The sequence below is a fragment of the Salmo salar genome, chromosome ssa25 (assembly GCF_905237065.1).
Source record: "Salmo salar chromosome ssa25, Ssal_v3.1, whole genome shotgun sequence".
Lineage (NCBI taxonomy): Eukaryota > Metazoa > Chordata > Actinopteri > Salmoniformes > Salmonidae > Salmo > Salmo salar.
This window is the reverse complement of record NC_059466.1, coordinates 30,521,073-30,535,786: the sequence shown is the minus strand read 5'-3', so window position 1 is coordinate 30,535,786 and position 14,714 is coordinate 30,521,073. Positions and strand designations below refer to the sequence as shown.

At 48.8% G+C, this 14,714-nt stretch overlaps 1 protein-coding gene across 2 annotated transcripts in view; it reads left to right on the top strand.

Annotated features, from left to right (window-relative positions):
• The window catches only part of LOC106586535 (ephrin type-A receptor 3), a 153,577-nt gene that overhangs the window by 115,243 nt on the left and 23,620 nt on the right, over nt 1-14,714 (top strand). For both annotated transcript variants that reach the window (XM_014173940.2, XM_045707295.1), the window contains exons 11-12: nt 4,550-4,735; nt 9,997-10,058. In XM_014173940.2, the coding sequence (XP_014029415.2) occupies nt 4,550-4,735; nt 9,997-10,058 (248 nt within the window). The remainder of the gene's footprint in view (nt 1-4,549; nt 4,736-9,996; nt 10,059-14,714) is intronic.

Genomic DNA, 14,714 nt, shown 5'->3' with positions numbered 1-14,714 from the left:
TCACCCTTTCTCCACCTCACTCCTCTTCCCTCTCTCCCAGATGTCTTCAGCAGGAGTGTAGACATGAAGTTAATGCATTGTGATTCATGGGAATAGCAGGCAGTGGGAGAGCACATAGAGACATGCCACAACACAGGGCAGCTGCACCATCTTACAGATGACCTGCACACATCAAAGCCTAAGAAAGCGGAGGGAGAGTTTGTGTCATTAATCACACCTCTTCCCTGCTCATCAGAGGAGTGGATGGAGGGTGGGGTCATACTGACCCTGGTGCTGGTCATCTTCCAGCCTATCCACTGGCCAACCACAGCCAAGCTCAGCCTAGCTCCAACCACAGCCCAGCTCAGCCTAGCTCCAACCACAGCCCAGCTCAGACTAGCTCCAATCACAGCCCAGCTCAGCCTAGCTCCAACCACAGCCCAGCTCAGCCTAGCTCCAACCACAGCCCAGCTCAGCCTAGCTCCAACCACAGCCCAGCTCAGCCTAGCTCCAACCACAGCCTTGCTCAGTCTAGTTCCAATCACAGCCCAGCTCAGCGTAGCTCAGTCTAGTTCCAACCACAGCCCAGCTCAGCCTAGATCCAACCACAGCCCAGCTCAGCCTAGCTCCAACCACAGCCTTGCTCAGTCTAGTTCCAACCACAGCCCAGCTCAGCCTAGCTCCAACCACAGCCCAGCTCAGCCTAGATCCAACCACAGCCCAGCTCAGCCTAGCTCCAACCACAGCGTAGCTCAGTCTAGTTCCAACCACAGCCCAGCTCAGCCTAGCTCCAACCACAGCCCAGCTCAGCCTAGCTCCAACCACAGCCTTGCTCAGCCTAGCTCCAACCACAGCCCAGCTCAGCCTAGCTCCAACCACAGCCCAGCTCAGTCTAGTTCCAACCACAGCCCAGCTCAGCCTAGCTCCAACCACAGCCCAGCTCAGTCTAGCTACAACCACAGCCTAGCTCCAACTACAGCCCAGCTCAGTCTAGTTCCAACCACAGCGCAGCTCAGCCTAGATCCAACCACAGCCTTGCTCAGTCTAGTTCCAACCACAGCCCAGCTCAGCCTAGCTCCAACCACAGCCCAGCTCAGCCTAGCTCCAACCACAGCGTAGCTCAGTCTAGTTCCAACCACAGCCCAGCTCAGCCTAGATCCAACCACAGCCTAGCTCAGCCTAGCTCCAACCACAGCCCAGCTCAGCCTAGCTCCAACCACAGCCCAGCTAAGTCTAGTTCCAACCACAGCCCAGCTCAGCCTAGATCCAACTACAGCCTAGTTCAGTCTAGTTCCAACCACAGCCCAGCTCAGCCTAGCTCCAACCACAGCGTAGCTCAGTCTAGTTCCAACCACATCCCAGCTCAGCCTAGATCCAACCACAGCCTAGTTCAGCCTAGCTCCAACCACAGCCTTGCTCAGTCTAGTTCCAACCACAGCCCAGCTCAGCCTAGCTCCAACCACAGCCTTGCTCAGCCTAGCTCCAACCACAGCCCAGCTCAGTCTAGCTCCAACCACAGCCCAGCTCAACCTTGCTCCAACCACAGCCCAGCTCAGCCTAGTTCCAACCACAGCCCAGCTCAGCCTAGCTCCAACCACCGCCCAGCTCAGCCTAGCTCCAACCACAGCCCAGCTCAGCCTAGCTACAACCACAGCCCAGCTCAGCCTAGCTCCAACCACAGCCTTGCTCAGTCTAGTTCCAACCACAGCCCAGCTCAGCCTAGCTCCAACCACAGCCTAGTTCAGTCTAGTTCCAACCACAGCCCAGCTCAGCCTAGCTCCAACCACAGCCTAGCTCAGCCTAGCTCCAACCACAGCCTTGCTCAGCCTAGCTCCAACCACAGCACAACTCAGTCTAGCTACAACCATAGCACAGCTCATCCTAGCTCCAACCACAGCCTTGCTCAGCCTAGCTCCAACCACAGCCCAGCTCAGTCTAGCTACAACCACAGCCCAGCTCAGCCTAGCTCCAACCACAGCCCAGCTCAGCCTAGCTCCAACCACAGCGTTGCTCAGTCTAGTTCCAACCACAGCCCAGCTCAGCCTAGATCCAACCACAGCCTAGCTCAGCCTAGCTCCAACCACATCCCAGCTCAGTCTAGCTACAACCACAGCCCAGCTCAGCCTAGCTCCAACCACAGCCTTGCTCAGCCTAGCTCCAACCACAGCCCAGCTCAGTGTAGCTCCAACCACAGCCCAGCTCAGCCTAGCTCCAACCACAGCCCAGCTCAGCCTAGTTCCAACCACAGCCCAGCTCAGCCTAGCTCCAACCACAGCCCAGCTCAGCCTAGTTCCAACCACAGCCCAGCTCAGCCTAGCTCCAACCACAGCGTAGCTCAGTCTAGTTCCAACCGCAGCCCAGCTCAGCCTAGATCCAACCACAGCCTAGCTCAGCCTAGCTCCAACCACAGCCCAGCTCAGCCTAGCTCCAACCACAGCACAGCTCAGTCTAGCTACAACCACAGCCCAGCTCAGCCTAGCTCCAACCACATCCTTGCTCAGCCTAGCTCCAACCACAGCCCAGCTCAGTCTAGCTACAACCACAGCCCAGCTCAGCCTAGCTCCAACCACAGCCCAGCTCAGCCTAGTTCCAACCACAGCCCAGCTCAGCCTAGCTCCAACCACAGCCCAGCTCAGCCTAGCTCCAACCACAGCCAAGCTCAGTCTAGTTCCAACCACAGCCCAGCTCAGCCTAGCTCCAACCACAGCCTAGCTCAGCCTAGCTCCAACCACAGCCCAGCTCAGTCTAGCTACAACCACAGCCTAGCTCCAAACACAGCCTAGCTCAGCCTAGCTCCAACCACAGCCCAGCTCAGCCTAGCTCCAACCACATCCTTGCTCAGCCTAGCTCCAACCACAGCCCAGCTCAGTCTAGCTACAACCACAGCCCAGCTCAGCCTAGCTCCAACCACAGCCCAGCTCAGCCTAGTTCCAACCACAGCCCAGCTCAGCCTAGCTCCAACCACAGCCCAGCTCAGCCCAGCTCCAACCACAGCCCAGCTCAGTCTAGTTCCAACCACAGCCCAGCTCAGCCTAGCTCCAACCTCAGCCTAGCTCAGCCTAGCTCCAACCACAGCCCAGCTCAGTCTAGCTACAACCACATCCTAGCTCCAACCACAGCCCAGCTCAGCCTAGCTCCAACCACAGCCCAGCTCAGCCTAGCTCCAACCACAGCCCAGCTCAGCCTAGCTCCAACTACAGCCTTGCTCAGTCTAGCTCCAACTACAGCCCAGCTCAGTCTAGTTCCAACCACAGCCCAGCTCAGCCTAGGTCCAACCACAGCCTAGTTCAGTCTAGTTCCAACCACAGCCCAGCTCAGCCTAGCTCCAACCACAGCCCAGCTCAGCCTAGCTCCAACTACAGCCCAGCTCAGCCTAGCTCCAACTACAGCCCAGCTCAACCTAGCTCCAACCACAGCCTTGCTCAGCCTAGCTCCAACTACAGCCCAGCTCAACCTAGCTCCAACTACAGCCTTGCTCAGCCTAGCTCCAACTACAGCCCAGCTCAGCCTAGCTCCAACTACAGCCCAGCTCAGCCTAGCTCCAACTACAGCCCAGCTCAGCCTAGCTCCAACCACAGCCCAGCAAGCAGCGTGCTGCTCTCTTTAGATGGCCTGTAATTATTCAAAGTCCTTCCAGACCCATTCCCAGGCCAGTACTTGCGTGTGTGTGTCTCTGACTTCGTACCAACTCTGTGTCTCTAATCCGACTCCTCTATGGGAAATGATCATAAGGAGAGAGGGCATGGGCCGGGTCAACATGTCTTAGCTGTGACATCACGGTCCTACACAAACACACCCTCTCTTCTTTGGCCAAGTCCCTGTCACCAGCCGTATCAGAGCAATGCTTGACCTCCCATTCTGACTTTGAAGTGGTCTCTTTACCACAAAGCCCTGCCTAGGGAAACTATTCTCCAGAGAGGCTCTGTACCTCAGAGGGATACTACAGCTTGATCATACTGTATGTCATCACCATGTTGGAATGAGAATTTGTCAGCTCTGATAACCTCTCATAGTGCTTTATATGATATGGAAAGTAGAGAGGGCATTTATAGACTGTGGCCAATGTAGTCAATGTTCAATTAGTCATTGTTATCTCAGTGAGGGAGATGGATTTCAAGAAGGACATATGACTGCACATGCTTATATTGGCCAATCGTGTGTGTTTATGAAATTAGTCAAGAATTTCTGACTGGTCTGTTCCAACTGAAATAAATGATAACAGTTATTCTGATGACAAGTCATCAATACTAGCTTGTAGCCTCAGGTCCTAGGTGCCAGCGACCTCAGGTCCTTGGTGTCAGCTCCTCAGGTCCTTGGTGCCAGCGCCTCAGGTCCTTGGTGTCAGCGTCTCAGGTCCTTGGTGTCAGCGTCTCAGGTCCTTGGTGTCAGCGTCTCAGGTCCTTGGTGCCAGCGCCTCAGGTCCTTGGTGTCAGCGTCTCAGGTCCTTGGTGTCAGCGTCTCAGGTCCTTGGTGCCAGCGCCTCAGGTCCTTGGTGTCAGCGTCTCAGGTCCTTGGTGTCAGAGAATGTGTGTTATTAATGCTCTGTGTGGGTATATTTGTGTTTTTGTAGGTGAGTTTGGGGAGGTGTGCAGCGGTCGTCTGCGTCTTCCCAGTAAGAAGGAGAACTGTGTGGCCATCAAGACTCTGAAGGCAGGATACACCGACAAACAGAGGCGGGACTTCCTGTCTGAAGCGTCCATCATGGGACAGTTTGACCATCCAAACATCATCAGGCTGGAGGGAGTGGTCACCAGGAGTACGTACAGACCATATCTTACTATACAGTCAAAATGAGAGAAAAACAACGTCTCACTCACTAAATCTTGGCGTGACATTTATTTATGAAGTAGGCTATGCCTCACGACTTCTGCCCAGAGAGAACCTCGGACAGAATGTGTCATTAGTTGTACACTGAACAATGCTATGAAACTGGCCAACACCTTTACAAGAGAAGCCATTTTTATTGAGTTCTAATGGCTTGAATCTCACCAGATCAATGTCACCTGATCAAACAGTCCCTATATGTTTAAATCTTAGTCTCCCTCCTGAGGCTCCTTAACACAGCTAGTCTCACACACCAACACGTTCTCAGTTCTCTTAAAGGAAATGACTCGAAAAACTGTGAAATAATTGCTTTGACCTCTGGTCCACAATCAGAGCCGGTCTTCACTACACACGCGTGATCACACGCACACACACCCACATTACCATTCTACTGCAGTTCTGGCCGTGTCGTTATACTGAAGAGTTAAACCTGTAAAATATCTCCCTCTGATTGCTCTACAACAGATGAACTGATCATTCCACAGGCAGGCTTGTTAAACTCACAGTAAAACTTTACAGAGGTTAGCCGGTTTAGGTCAACTTGACCAGCAAGCCAGAACAGATCTGTTTTAATGATGTTTCATATCCAGTTGTAGCCAAGCCATGGATTTCTGAATCATGATACAGTTGAATGTAGTTATACGATATCTATAATGATATGTTAAAAAATACATAAATTAACTTGGTTGCCTTGAAGAAGTTCTATTTTAGTTCTGAATATTCATAAGGATTATGATATGGTCGCTGCGTATCATTGTTTTGTTTGTTGCCATGGAAACAAAAGGAAATCCTGTGTATTCTAGTTGACAGTTAGATAAAGCCACTGTGCCATGTGAAGACTGTCCCTCTGCATTATGACAGGACCAGTTACTTAGCGAAGTCAATGAAAACCCACTCAGACACAGTATGTTTCCCATTCATCTGGCTGTAAATAGAATCTGGACAGGAATGCAAAATGGCCTTTTATTTGTTTAAGGCTTCATCATATAGGGATTTTATTTGTCTCATAAATCTTACAGCACTCATTATTAAAGCCCTGAAGGTGAATAATACCAGGACTAATTACAAATGACTGCGGTTTGTTTCTGTTTTTAGGACAGAATGAGGGGAGAGCATAGTTGTGTGTGTGTGTGTGTGTGTGTGTGTTGGAGGGGTACTCTATGATTGAGAGCAGGCTCTTAAGGGTTTGGTTGGCATGTGGGAACGGACACACACACACACACACACACACACACACACACACACACACACACACACACACACACACACACACACACACACACACACAGTCCTGTCTGTGGCATAGGGTGATTTATTAACCCAGTCCTGTTAATTCTTAATAATCCAGAGACTGTCACACCTCATTAACCCTGCTGCTGCTTTTGGCTGCACCGCTAAGGGCTGCACACACACACACACACACACAGAGGAGAGGAGCAGAGAGGAGAGGAGAGGAGAGGAGAGGAGAGGAGAGGAGAGGAGAGGAGAGGAGAGGAGAGGAGAGGAGAGGAGAGGAGAGGAGAGGAGAGGAGAGGAGAGGAGAGGAGAGGAGAGGAGAGGAGAAAAAGGGGAGGAGGTTTAGGGAGTCTATTTTATCTGAAACTATAAAGGGTCTTATAGAGGGGGTTGTTGGGCCAATCCATCAGGGTCTTATAGAGGGGGGTGTTGGGCCAATCCATCAGGGTCTTATAGAGGGGGTGTTGGACCAATCCATCAGGGTCTTATAGAGGGGGTGTTGGGCCAATCCATCAGGGTCTTATAGAGGGGATGTTGGGCCAATCCATCAGGGTCTTATAGAGGGGGGTGTTGGGCCAATCCATCAGGGTCTTATAGAGGGGGTGTTGGGCCAATCCATCAGGGTCTTATAGAGGGGATGTTGGGCCAATCCATCAGGGTCTTATAGAGGGGGGTGTTGGGCCAATCCATCAGGGTCTTATAGAGGGGGTTGTTGGGCCAATCCATCAGGGTCTTATAGAGGGGGGTGTTGGGCCAATCCATCAGGGTCTTATAGAGGGGGGTGTTGGGCCAATCCATCAGGGTCTTATAGAGGGGGTGTTGGGCCAATCCATCAGGGTCTTACAGAGGGGGGGTGTTGGGCCAATCCATCAGGGTCTTATAGAGGGGGTGTTGGGCCAATCCATCAGGGTCTTATAGAGGGGGTTGTTGGGCCAATCCATCAGGGTCTTATAGAGGGGGTTGTTGGGTCAATCCATCAGGGTCTTATAGAGGGGGTGTTGGGCCAATCCATCAGGGTCTTACAGAGGGGGTGTTGGGCCAATCCATCAGGGTCTTATAGAGGGGGTGTTGGGCCAATCCATCAGGGTCTTATAGAGGGGGTGTTGGGCCAATCCATCAGGGTCTTATAGAGGGGGTGTTGGGCCAATCCATCAGGGTCTTAGACAGGGGGGTGTTGGGCCAATCCATCAGGGTCTTATAGAGGGGGGTGTTGGGCCAATCCATCAGGGTCTTACAGAGGGGGGTGTTGGACCAATCCATCAGGGTCTTATAGTGGGGGGTGTTGGGCCAATCCATCAGGGTCTTATAGAGGGGGTGTTGGGCCAATCCATCAGGGTCTTAGACAGGGGGTGTTGGGCCAATCCATCAGGGTCTTATAGAGGGGGGTGTTGGACCAATCCATCAGGGTCTTATAGAGGGGGGTGTTGGGCCAATCCATCAGGGTCTTATAGAGGGGGTTGTTGGGCCAATCCATCAGGGTCTTATAGAGGGGGTTGTTGGGCCAATCCATCAGGGTCTTATAGAGGGGATGTTGGGCCAATCCATCAGGGTCTTATAGAGGGGGTTTTGGGCCAATCCATCAGGGTCTTATAGAGGGGGGTGTTGGACCAATTCATCAGGGTCTTATAGAGGGGGTGTTGGGCCAATCCATCAGGGTCTTATAGAGGGGGTGTTGGGCCAATCCATCAGGGTCTTATAGAGGGGGGTGTTGGACCAATCCATCAGGGTCTTATAGAGGGGGGTGTTGGACCAATCCATCAGGGTCTTATAGAGGGGGGTGTTTGACCAATCCATCAGGGTCTTAGAGAGGGGGGTGTTGGGCCAATCCGTCAGGGTCTTATAGAGGGGGGTGTTGGGCCAATCCATCAGGGTCTTATAGAGGGGGGTGTTGGGCCAATCCATCAGGGTCTTATAGAGGGGGGTGTTTGACCAATCCATCAGGGTCTTATAGAGGGGGGTGTTGGGCCAATCCATCAAGGTCTTATAGAGGGGGGTGTGTTTGACCAATCCATCAGTGTCTTTTAGAGGGTGGGTGTTTAATTGTGTCTATGGCTGTGTTTGGACCAGCAGACCTTATTTGAAGGGAAAGTCCTGTTATTATCTAGATGAGTAGCAGGTTGGACTGTCAGTTAGTCAGCCCTTATCACTACACTGTAAAATCTAGACCTAGTTCATGAGATGGAATGAAAAAGGTGTCCTCACTCACTTTAATTTTACAGTTCCAGGGTTTGTAGTTCATGAGATTATTTTCTATAAATGGTGCCGGTACTCAATCCAGCAGAAAATGAAAGCTGCTGGTTGTGGTAAGGTTGAACCACTGCTCTGACCAAACCTAGTCTTGTTTTAGCTCACCATTTAAACACAAGCAGTTTGTGAGGCAGCCAGTTTTATTAATTGACGTTTATTTTTCCAACGAGGGTTATAAATGTGTTTCTTTTTACAGCAGGGTCCATCATCCCCTTCCTCTGACAGATCTGTAAATGAGTTCTGCGTTGCCAGATGTGGAATTTCACTTTGATACATTTACAACATGCATGACGGAGAGGGGGATAGAAGGAGGTGGAGAGAGGGATGGGGAGGGTGCGGGAGAGCGATAGATAAAGAGAGAAAGTGAGAAATAGAGAGTGAGGGAGGGAGGGTGAAGAGGGGGAACCCATAACCATCTGACACAAACCTGTCGTGACAGCAGTGCTGTTCATTTGACTACGGCTGACTTGAAGTCATTTCCCCCCTCGTTTCTACTGGTTCTAAACCTGCTCTCCTCTTCTCTGGTCTCCTCTCCTCTCCTCTGGTCTCCTCTCCTCTGGTCTCCTCTCCTCTCCTCTGGTCTCCTCTCCTCTTCTCTGGTCTCCTCTCCTCTCCTCTGGTCTCCTCTCCTTACCTCTGGTCTCCTCTGGTCTTCTCTGGTCTCCTCTGGTCTCCTCTCCTCTGCTGTCCTCTGGTCTCCTCAACTCTCATCTGGTCTCCTCTGCTCTCCTCTGGTCTCCTCTGCTCTCCTCTCCTCTGGCCTCCTCTCCTCTCCTCTGCTCTCCTCTGGTCTTCTCTGGTCTCCTCTGGTCTCCTCTCCTCTGCTGTCCTCTGGTCTCCTCAACTCTCATCTGGTCTCCTCTGCTCTCCTCTCCTCTGCTCTCCTCTCCTCTGCTCTCCTCTCCTCTGCTCTCCTCTGGTTTCCTCCGGCCTCCTCTCCTCTGGTCTCCTCTCCTCTCCTCTGGTCTCCTCTCCTCTGGTTTCCTCTCCTCTGCTCTCCTCTCCTCTGGCCTCCTCTGCTCTCCTCTCATCTGCTCTCCTCTGGTCTCCTCTAATCTCCTCTCCTCTCCTCTCCTCTCCTCCCCTCTGCTCTCCTCTGCTCTCCTCTTATCTGCTCTGCTCTGCTCTCCTCTCCTCTCCTCTCCTCTCCTCTCCTCTCCTCTCCTCTCCTCTCCTCTCCTCTCCTCTCCTCTCCTCTCCTCTCCTCTCCTCTGCTCTGCTCTGCTCTCCTCTGCTGTTCTCTCCTCTGGTCTCCTCTCCTCTGGTCTCCTCTCCTCTGGTTTCCTCTCCTCTCCTCTGGTCTAGTGAATCAGGGCCAGATGATAACAATCCAGATTTATAGTAACCATTTCTGCTGCTGCTGGAATAAAGATGTTTCTCTGACAGGTGACCCAGAGGACCTGTACACTCAGCCCTGCATGGGCCCTTTCATCCAGCTAGAGGAATCACTGCTGAACCCAATGTCTGTGTGTGTATATATATGATATATATATGTGTGTGTATATATATGATATATATATGTGTGTGTGTGTGTGTGTGTGTGTGTGTGTGTGTGTGTGTGTGTGTGTGTGTGTGTGTGTGTGTGTGTGTGTGTGTGTGTGTGTGTGTGTGTGTGTGCGTGCGTGCGTGCGTGTGTGCGTGCATGTGCGTAAATGTGTTTTGCCATATATGAAAAATGGTCTAACCTGGTGGTTTCTCTTCTCTCTTCAGGTAAACCTGTGATGATAGTAACTGAATACATGGAGAATGGATCCTTGGACAGCTTTCTGAGAGTGAGTTTAAAACATTACTCAGCTAAAATAGACTTATCTTTACCCTGCCTTTGTGTTTTCCACGCCATACAACATTACACTCTTAGAAAAAGGTGCTAAGTAGAACCATACAGGGTTCTTCGGTTTGTCCCCATAGAGGAACCCTTGTTAGTACTGAGTAGAACCCTTTGCAGAGGGTTCTATATATAACCCTCTATGTTTATTTTATTTATTTTTTCACCTTTTTAACCAGGTAGGCCAGTTGAGAACAAGTTCTCATTTACAACTGCGACCTGGCCAAGATAAAGCAAAGCAGTGCAACACAAACAACAACACTGTCACGTTTGTCGTACAAAGGAGACCAAGGTGCAGCGTGTGTATCGTTCCACATTTTATTATAACTGTGAAACTATGCAAGACATACAAATAAACTACTAAACAAAATAACAAACCGTGACGAAGAGGTGAAACATACACTACCTCAAAATAATCTCCCACAAACCCAGGTGGGAAAAACATCTACTTAAATATGATCCCCAATTAGAGACAACGATGACCAGCTGCCTCTAATTGGAGATCATCCCCAAAAAAAACAACATAGAAAAACAGAAACTAGAACATAACAACATAGAAAATGTAAACTAGACAAAACCCCGTCATGCCCTGACCTACTCTACCATAGAAAATAAAAGCTTCTATGGTCAGGATGTGACAAACACAGAGTTACACATGGAATAAACAAACATGCAGTCAATAATACAATATAAAAAGTATATATACAGTGTGTGCAAATGAGGTAGGATAAGGGGGGGTGAGGCAATAAATAGGCCATAGTGGCGAAATAATTACAATATAGCAATTAAACACTGGAGTGATAGATGTGCAGAAGATGAGTGTACAAGTAGAGATACTGGGGTCCAAAGGAGAAAATAAATTGAATAAATAACAGTATGGGGGATGAGGTAGTTGGATGGGCTATTTACAGATGGGCTATGTATAGGTGCAGTGATCTGTGAGCTGCTCTGACAGCTGGTGCTTAACGTTAGTGAGGGAGATATGAGTCTCCAGCTTCAGTGATTTTTGCAGTTCGTTCCAGTCATTGGCAGCAGAGAACTGGAAGGAAAAGCGGCCAATGGAGGAATTGGCTTTGGGGGTGACCAGTGAGATATACCTGCTGGAGAGCGTGCTACGGGTGGGTACTGCTATGGTGACCAGTGAGCTGAGATAAGGTGGGACTTTACCTAGCAAAGACTTATAGATGACCTGGAGCCAATGGGTTTGGCGGCGAATATGAAGCGAGGGCCAGCCAACGAGAGCATACAGGTCGCAGTGGTGGGTAGTATATGGGGCTTTGGTGACAAAACGGACGGCACTGTGATAGACTGCATCCAATTTGTTGAGTAGAGTGTTGGAGGCTATTTTGTAAATTACATCGCCAAATTCAATGATCGGTAGGATAGTCCATTTTACGAGGGTATGTTTGGCAGTGAAGGATGCTTTGTTGCGAAGTAGGAAGCCGATTCTAGATTTAATTTTGGATTGGAGATGCTTAATGTGAGTCTGGAAGGAGAGTTTACAGTCTAGCCAGACACCTAGGTATTTGTAGTTGTCCGTCCAGAGTAGTGATGCTGGATGGGCGGGCAGGTGTGGGCAGCGATCGGTTGAAGAGCATGCATTTAGTTGTACTCGCATTTAAGAGCAGTTGGTGGCCACGGAAGGAGAGTTGTATGGCATTGAAGCTTGTCTGGAGGTTAGTTAACACAGTGTCCAAAGAAGGGCCGGAGTTTACAAAATGGTGTCGTCTGCATAGAGGTGGATCAGAGAATCACCAGCAGCAAGAGCGACGTCGTTGATGTATACAGAGAAAAGAGTCAGCCCGAGGACTGAACACTGTGGCACCCCTATAGAGACTGCCAGAGGTCCGGACAACAGGCCCTCCGATTTGACACACTGAACTCTGTCTGAGAAGTAGTTGGTGAACCAGGCGAGGCAGTCATTTGAGAAACCAAGGCTGTTGAGTCTGCCGATAAGAATGTGGTGATCGACAGAGTCGAAAGCCTTGGCCAGGTTGATGAATACAGCTACACAGTATTGTCTCTTATCAATGGTGGTTATGATATCGTTTAGGACCTTGAGCGTGGCTGAGGTGCACCCATGACCAGCTCGGAAACCAGATTCCATAGCGGAGAAGGTACGGTGGGATTCTTAATGGTGGGTGACCTGTTTGTTAACTTGGCTTTCGAAGACCTTAGAAAGGCAGGGTAGGATAGATATAGGTCTGTAGCAGCTTGGGTCTAGAGTGTCTCCCCCTTTGAAGAGGGGGATGACCGTGGCAGCTTTCCAATCTTTGGGGATCTCAGACGATACGAAAGAGAGGTTGAACAGGCTAGTAATAGGGGTTGCAACAATTTCGGCGGATAATTTTAGAAAGAGAGGGTCCAGATTGTCTAGCCCGGCTGATTTGTAGGGGTCAGATTTTGCAGCTCTTTCAGAACATCAGCTATTTGGATTTGGGTGAAAGAGAAATGGGGAGGCTTGGGCAAGTTGCTATGGGGGTTGCAGGGTTGTTGACCGGGGTACGGGTAGCCAGGTGGAAAGCATGGCCAGCCGTAGAAACATAATTATGTAAGGTTCTTCCAGGAACCCCTTGTATATGGTTCTACCTAGAACCCTCAATGAAGGGTCCTGTCTAGAACCCTCTATGAAGGGTTCTACCAAAAAACATTTTATCATCTCAAGGTTATTCCTAGAACCGTCTATGAAGGGTTCTACCGAGAACCATTTTGTCTTTTGAGGGTTCTTCCTAGAACTAGCATTCTAATTGTGTTATTTATGACAATACTTATAGCATAAGGCCTTTCTTTGAGGGCCTAGTTACAGTGGGCTCCAAAATTACTGGCACCCCGGACTGGCAATGCACAAAAGATACTTAAAAAATAATATCAATATAATTGTAGAGATAAACTCAAAATACCAACATGTGAGAAATACTGTACTTTATTAATGTTTCAATGGAACCCACCAAAATCATTTATTGATTTAATAAAAAATCTATGTCCTCCAAATGAAGATTTCACAATTAATGGCACTCTTAAAGATTATTGTAAATAGCATCTACCAAAATTAAACCAGGAATTAAAATCCCTCCAAATGTGTTCCTTAACCTTGTCAAACATTACAGGAAAAGACTCCATGCTGGTATCCTTACCAGAGGACTAGTACTAAATGAGGAGTACCAATAATTAAGTATTTTGTATTAAATAATTGTATGATTTTGGTCGGATCCATTGAAACATTAATAAAGTACAGTATTTCTCACATGTTGGTATTTTGAGTTTATCTCTATAATTATATTGTTTATATTTTTTAAGTATTGTTTGTGCATTGCCAGTCAGGGGTGCCAGTAATTTTGGAGCTCACTGTATACCCTACCACAGTGGTGTTAGGAATATCCTGGTTTACAGGCCACATCAGGCCTGAAAGTCACATAATGCTGGCTTGCAAAGTGATGTTTAATTTCTATTGGAATCCTGCCACAGTTAAGATATACAACAAGTGGAATTGAGAACCACCCGCAACCTGCATTCAGAATGACTGCCAAGGTAGGGAGGGTTGAATACGGAAACGACCTCAATCATCTAAACTGGAACAACTATCTCAGTAACAGGTGCTATACATCCAACAGATTGGATTAGTTTAGAAAACTGTACGTTATTTATCTTTGTGTAGCATAACATTTATCAACCAATCAATGTACATACAAAAACACAGAAATTACAGAAATTAATTCTTAAAATCTCCCTGCAATAGAGAATGCTGGGAAATATAATATATAGTTCTATGGAGAACCCTTCTTATCTTCCAAAGACTCCTTCTTACCTTCCAAATAATCATTATAGAGCCCTTTCTTCCAAAAACAGTTCTAAGATTGTTAAAGGTTCAAGTTAGAACCATTGTCTTCCAAAAAGGGCTCTTCCGATCAAAACGGTTCTTGATAGAACCCTATCCCTCTGCAAAGGTATCTGAGATATCTACTGCAGCCCTCATCCTCCACATACAACACCTGTTCTGCCAGTCACATTCTGTTAAAGGTCCCCAAAGCACACACATCCCTGGGTCGCTCCTCTTTTCAGTTCGCTGCAGCTAGCGACTGGAACGAGCTGCAACAAACACTCAAACTGCATAGTTTTATCTTAATCTCTTCATTCAGACTCAATCATGGACACTCTTACTGATAGTTGTGGCTGCTTTGCGTGATGTATTGTTTTCTCTACCTTCTTGACCTTTGTGCTGTTGACTGCCCAATAATGTTTGTTCCATGTTTTATTCTGCTACTATGTTGTGTTGCTACCATGCTGTGTTGCCATCAAATCAAATCAAATGTATTTATATAGCCCTTCTTACGTCAGCTGATATATCAAAGTGCTGTACAGAAACCCAGCTTAAAACCCCAAACAGCAAGCAATGCAGGTGTAGAATCACGGTTGCTAGTCAAAACTCCTTAGAAAGGCCAAAACCTAGGAAGAAACCTAGAGAGGAACCAGACTATGAGGGGTGGCCAGTCCTCTTCTGGCTGTGCCGAGTGGAGATTGTCATGTGTTGCTGCCTTGCTATGTTGTCTTAGGTCTGTCTTTATGTAGTGTTGTGTTGTCTCTATTGTCGTGATGTGTGTTTTGT